Source organism: Schistosoma mansoni, chromosome 1, assembly GCF_000237925.1.
Source record: "Schistosoma mansoni strain Puerto Rico chromosome 1, complete genome".
Taxonomy (NCBI): domain Eukaryota; kingdom Metazoa; phylum Platyhelminthes; class Trematoda; order Strigeidida; family Schistosomatidae; genus Schistosoma; species Schistosoma mansoni.
In genome coordinates, this window is record NC_031495.1 from 56,477,780 (window position 1) to 56,483,944 (window position 6,165).

The 6,165-nt window shown below is 39.9% G+C and overlaps 1 protein-coding gene across 1 annotated transcript; it reads right to left on the reverse strand.

Moving 5' to 3' along the window:
- Positions 1-1,072: 1,072 nt before the first annotated feature.
- On the reverse strand, positions 1,073-2,651 carry Smp_099870 (putative elongation factor 1-alpha (ef-1-alpha)). Its single transcript, XM_018794942.1, has 2 exons — positions 2,404-2,651; positions 1,073-2,369 (listed from the first exon to the last, which is right to left on the reverse strand). Exons 1-2 carry the CDS (start codon positions 2,545-2,547, stop codon positions 1,116-1,118), a joined length of 1,398 nt encoding a protein of 465 aa, XP_018649304.1. The 5' UTR covers positions 2,548-2,651; the 3' UTR covers positions 1,073-1,115.
- Positions 2,652-6,165: the final 3,514 nt, after the last annotated feature.

Here is a 6,165-nt window from a genome sequence, read left to right on the forward strand (position 1 = left end):
CTCTAAATTGTTTGGTCAGTGGTAAAACAATCGCATGGCGTTTGAAATAAGTAATCAGATCGCTACTTAAGATGAAATATCCACACTCAAATGAATAGCTTACGGTAATATTAAATAGTGGTCTTCGGTTGTAACCTTTGTCGCTAATAACAGATAACATAAAGCTATGATATCGTTTGGACGATTAAACAAGTCAATTAATCAAAAAGTGAAAAAAAACCATTTCACATAATAGGATGACTTCTCGGGTAGAAGTGACAGGCAGTATTAGCATGTTTAATCTCACCTCTTCGCGATTTACGAGAACCCATGCAAAGTTGTGTACATGGAACTGAAAAAGCCTACAACTCAACAAGCATATTTATAATAAGGCTCCCTATGCAACGTATAACAAGAACACTAACACCAACTAGGAAGCTTCATTATGAAGTCTAACCAACGAAAATCATCATAGTTTTCGGAAGCCCACACTCTTCCGTAATTTGAAACCAGTGCTGATACCTATACTTCATAAGCATCTAATACAAAGCCGTAGTACGCAGTTATTAACATTGAAATGCATTCCAATAGAAAGAAATCCTATCAAAGGTTTAGATTACAGAAGTGTTTCAACGAAGACGCAGGTCTACATATACGACTCGTTTGCCAACTTGACAGCTTACCAACTAACCAAGTTTATACTTTGTGCTATACACAGACTGGCAAAATACAGCAGTATGAGCAAACTTCCGTACAATTAGTAAAGTACTATAAACCATGTATGCTGAACACAGTACTTATGATATAAAACATGTAAGACCCTAGACCTTAAGAACCAACTCTCCAAACGCTACACGTTGAAGCATAACTTGGAAGCTTCGAGGAAAGCATATGAGAATAACCTACACACAACTACCAACGTTTTCGCATTATATAAGCAATGGCTAAGGCTACACAGGCTCGTGATCCGTGTCTACGCATTGCTAGACTAAATCGAACATTAAAATCTATTTTAACCTGAACAGTCGACAAACCTACAGCCTGGAGCGACACTGAACAGAGGACTCTTAGAAATGACTTCAGAAAAAAGCACTCTTTATCCAAAAATTTTAATTAGTTAACTGAATATGTTCAAATTACTTTTTCTTTGCAACCTTTGCGGCGGATTTGGTAACTTTAGCAGCACTTTCTTTCTTGGTGACAGATTTGACGACACCGACAGCCACTGTTTGCTTCATATCTCGAACGGCAAAGCGACCGAGTGGTGGGTATTGCTGGAATGTCTCTAAACATAAGGGCTTATTTGGCACGAGTAATATGTTAGCTGCATCGCCATTTTTAATGCACTTTGGGTTGTCTTCAGTCTTCTTCCCCGAACGTCGATCAAGCTTCTCCGTTATTTCACTAAATTTGCAAGCAATGTGTGCAGTGTGACAATCAAGGACTGGAGAATAGCCATTCTTGATCTCACCTGGATGGTTCATGACAATTACTTGTGCCATGAAGCTTTCAGCTTCTTTAGGAGGATCGTTTTTAGAATCCCCTGCAACGTTACCACGGTGGATTTCACTGACTGCGACGTTCTTAACGTTGAATCCAACGTTGCTACCAGGGAGAGCCTCAGTAAGTGCTTCATGATGCATTTCGACAGACTTGACTTCAGTCGACAAACCTTGCGGAGCAAAAGTGACGACCATACCAGGCTTGATGATACCAGTTTCAACGCGACCAACGGGAACTGTACCAATACCACCAATCTTGTAAACATCTTGCAAGGGAATTCTGAGTGGTTTATCAGTCATTCTTGCTGGGGGTTCCATTTTATCTAAAGCTTCTAGCAATGTGAAGCCTGTATCAGTAACAGTCTTTCCATCCTTTGTTCTTGTTATCTCCCAACCTTTAAACCACGGCATGTTTGTACTCTTTTCTATCATATTATCACCGTGCCAGCCAGAGATCGGTACAAATGGTACTGTGGCGGGATTGTAACCAACTTTTTTGATATAGCCGGATACTTCTTTGACAATTTCTTTGTAGCGATCTTCAGAAAAAGGAGGTTCTGTGCAGTCCATTTTGTTGATGGCGATGATCAACTGTTTGACACCCAATGTGTATGCCAGCAATGCATGTTCTCTTGTCTGACCGTTTTTGGAAATACCAGCTTCAAACTCACCAACACCAGCCGCAACAATCAGCATTGCACAGTCAGCTTGACTTGTTCCTGTGATCATATTCTTGATGAAGTCACGATGCCCAGGTGCATCAATAACAGTGACTTTGTAATTTTGGGTATCGAACTTCCACAGCGCAATATCGATCGTGATACCACGTTCGCGTTCAGCCTTCAGTTTATCCAATACCCAAGCATATTTGAAAGAACCTTTACCCATCTAAAGAAGTGTAACTAGGATACAATACACTTACCTCTCCAGACTCTTTTTCATACTTTTCAATAGCACGTTTGTCAATGCCACCGCATTTGAAAATGAGATGTCCGGTAGTAGTGGATTTTCCACTATCTACATGCCCAATAACCACTATGTTAATATGTTCTTTATCAGAAGGCATAGTTGTAAAGACAGACAACGAGAACACGCCGAGAGCACGCAACCAACACTACTGAGTTCACCAAGCTGGGCGGAAGAACAGTTGGGACAAACAAAACCGTATACAGTCAAAGTGCTTCAACATCCAATTAATTAATCTTATTGTGTTTCATTGTTTATATTTTAAGTTGAAGGAGAAAATACCCATGGTGCACATTTGACTATGAAGTCAGAGTTTTTTTAACATAGAAAACAGGTTTTTTGTCTCCTAGTATTCTGTAGCAAAATAAGTCATAGGGGCCTGATCGGCTAAACCTTTCGATACTACATCCCTGAAATTACTTTCACAGTTGTTCTTCAGGTCGTATTCTTAGATTCTGCTCATACCGTTTGGCAAGACACCCTAATTAGGTCTAAGTTTTTGCATGGTAATAAATTGCTTGAACGTAACTGTAACTGTATGCTTTTCCATTCACTTTTAGTTTGGAAAGTGAAGAACTCTGAAAACCTTCTGATCATTAATTCGGCCTTATTTTATACAAGTCTTGTTCATTGCCTCTTCTTATGGCGCATCAAAGATAGTTTCTTTGATTTGATGTTATTATCTGCAGTCGGCTAATATACATGTCATACTAGTCTAGTGAAAGTTCTAAAGCATAACGAAATGCGAAACGGTTGAATCGATAGCTCTTGTTAAGTACGTTGAAGACTTTGATCTGTTCACTAACTCTAACGTGTAAAAACGTGTGCGGATCTAGTCAATCTTTTCCACACTGTGTGTATGAGGTTACGGCAATTACCTGAATTACGGGAGCTATGCATTTCTAATCAGCTTGTATATGTAAATAAATCCCCAAAATTAATAGCTCTGTAAGTGTTGAACATTGGATGCTGATCACATTAGTTTCAGTGGACTCGTTTAGCTGAAGGCACTCGGTCATGCATCCGTACCATATCACGTTATAGAACGGCGTGGGAAACATTTCCTACGATCATTAGCCAGATTAGATCAGTCACTTCTCGATATATTGATAACTCATCAAATATATCTTCCAACCTCCTCGCTTCTGATTTTAACCGGGTGGGCGCAATTCGATTGTAGAAGGTATTACTGGTAAAGGGTTGCCAAACTACAACACTGGCGGTATATTAATTGATGAGACCGACGTGATCCGGTACACCAAACGATAAACTGTGGGTCTATTCCTTCATGAGAACTCCATAAATCATTGTTTTGCTTTATTTGACTTTTATGTATTTTAATATATCTTTTTTCGAGTTTTCGAATATATTTTAATTATTTATTTTTCGTTCATTATAATACTTGGTTTTTCACTATGACGGAACAGTCACCCAAAGTATTTAAGTTGAAGACTATGCCCCACCCTCGGTTGAGCTAATGCCTTTTTGGCCGGACAATATCGAAGCTTGGTTCTGTTACGCAGAAGCCAACTTTTACAGACACGGCATTGCGGACTCACGCACACAGTTCCTCGTGGTTGTTAAGGCACTATCGCGCAGGTACGTAACACCTAGTATGTCTACTTGTGATGTTTCGGAACCTTACGAAACTCTTACACGATCGATTCCTAAACGCAGAGATCTAACTGATCGACAAAGGTTAGCCCGACTCCTTAGTAACATCGACATGCAACATGGTTCCGCGACAGATATGTTGCTAAGAATGAGAGAGGTGATAAGCCAAAGAACTTTCGACGAAGGCCTAATCAAACAGCTCTTCTTATCTAAACTCCTGCAACAGGTGCGAGCAGTTCTGGTCTCGTTTCAAAACGACGCCGTAGACGAACTGACTGCATCTGCCGATCGCATCTTGGAAATCACGAAATCTAATGTCGAGGTTTTGTCAGTCAAAGAAAAACCTCAAACGACCCCGAATGACATCACCGAATTATGTCATACACTCACACGTTAACTTCGATTTCCTAATGGCCGTAAACGGCCACACGCCCCGCGAAGAAGCATTTCACGTAGGCGATCTGTCTCTAGAACATGAGAGACGGATAACCCCGACTGGTGCTGGAATCATAACCAGTATGGGAAGTCTTCCAGAAATTGCAGGTTCACTTGGAGAAAGTACTCAAGGCATCAGAATCACCCGAGGCTACTTCGTGTAACACTCAAGAACGATACCGAAGTAGTTGATGCCGCGCTAGCTAGTCACTTACTGAAATCCAATGAGAATGAAAGAATATTGCCTGACATACTTTATTCTGAGCTCCATATCATTTAGAGCACCCCTAAACAAGCTCGAGAGAAGTGTTTCCGCGGAAGAAATATCACAGTGCAAGGTGTAACGGAAAATACGGACCCATGGTCAAGCAAACTCTGATATTAGGGTATAGATATTCATTTAGCAAGCCTTGAAGCTCAGAAACATACTGACTCGACAAGTGGTTAAACAAGCCAGGAAGGACGGTGATTCTAGACTCCGAATGATAAACATAACCTTCTCATCCTTGCAAGTTGCTAATTGGAAACCATATGCATCCGAAAAGGCCACACGACACCAGGATCAAGCATAAAGGCAAGTTGGAACTGACCATTGAACGTGTGGGCCTTCTTGAATATGAAAAAACGCGCAAACGACATGAGCTACCAACTCGGAAATCCATGTATAGGAAGGCTACCTGTCCATTCACATAAGGCTCATATAGATAATCAGGACGGGGAAAATCACGCGTTTCAAATTGAAAGCATAAACTGCCTACATATGATGTTAGTTATGTCCATAACTAACTAATCAAATTGTTGCTTAAGCTCCCGCCACGTCAACCTAGTCTGATATGTCTGTAAACTATCCCTGTTGCATGTGACTTACCAATTGAAAGACATTATTATCCTATTATATTAGTGTGACTCATAAATTTTATTCATTTTAATAAGACACGCAATACTGGTCGGTATGTTTGTGAGTTTCACTTAATGACTGTAATTCTTTAATTATTGTACTAATCTGATTGTTTTTATATTTAGAAACAGATAAAGTTTAAAGCCAAGTTGTCCTTGTTCTGACTATAGCTTTCACATAGACTCTAGGATCGCCAGTATCGCGTTTACAGTTTTAATAGTATATCTATAGGACAAAATAAATCCTACATAGTTTCGACCAGTATCTCATCAAAAGGTCATATACTGAGTACTGTTAAATGTCTATGGATAATCATAAAACGGATCAGATTCCTGAATTGTCTCCCCACTATTCAGAAACTCATGATGATGACCAGTTTGGGGGAAATAGCTGTCGAATGGATCCCTTGTTAGAGTTAGAATTAGCTAAAATACGCTTAGCTCAGACAGAAAGAGAAATCGAGCTGGAACAGTTGCGTCAAAAGGGAAAAGAACATTATAACCAAGTTGTGGCTGACAAGATGGTGTATAAGTCTACATTTGCCTCACCTGCAGTTGATATTCCTCCTGGAAAAGGCTGGATAACAATGATATCTAGAGCTTTAGACCTACCAAAGAGAGAGATTATAAGGTTTGATGGTAATCCCATGAACTATTGGAGTTTCATACGAAATTTCGAAGACTGTTTTAATGAAAGAGTTGGATTCCGATCTAGGTTAAATTATTTGATTCAGTATTGTGATGGTGAAGCTAAGGCTACCATTGTTCATTG

Coding starts and splice junctions, on each gene's coding strand:
- Smp_099870 (XM_018794942.1), bottom strand. CDS start 2,547: ATGCCTTCTGATAAAGAACATATTAACATAGTGGTTATTGGGCATGTA. Junction 2,370..2,403: donor ATGAAAAAGAGTCTGGAGAG/GTAAGTGTATTG, acceptor ACACTTCTTTAG/ATGGGTAAAGGTTCTTTCAA.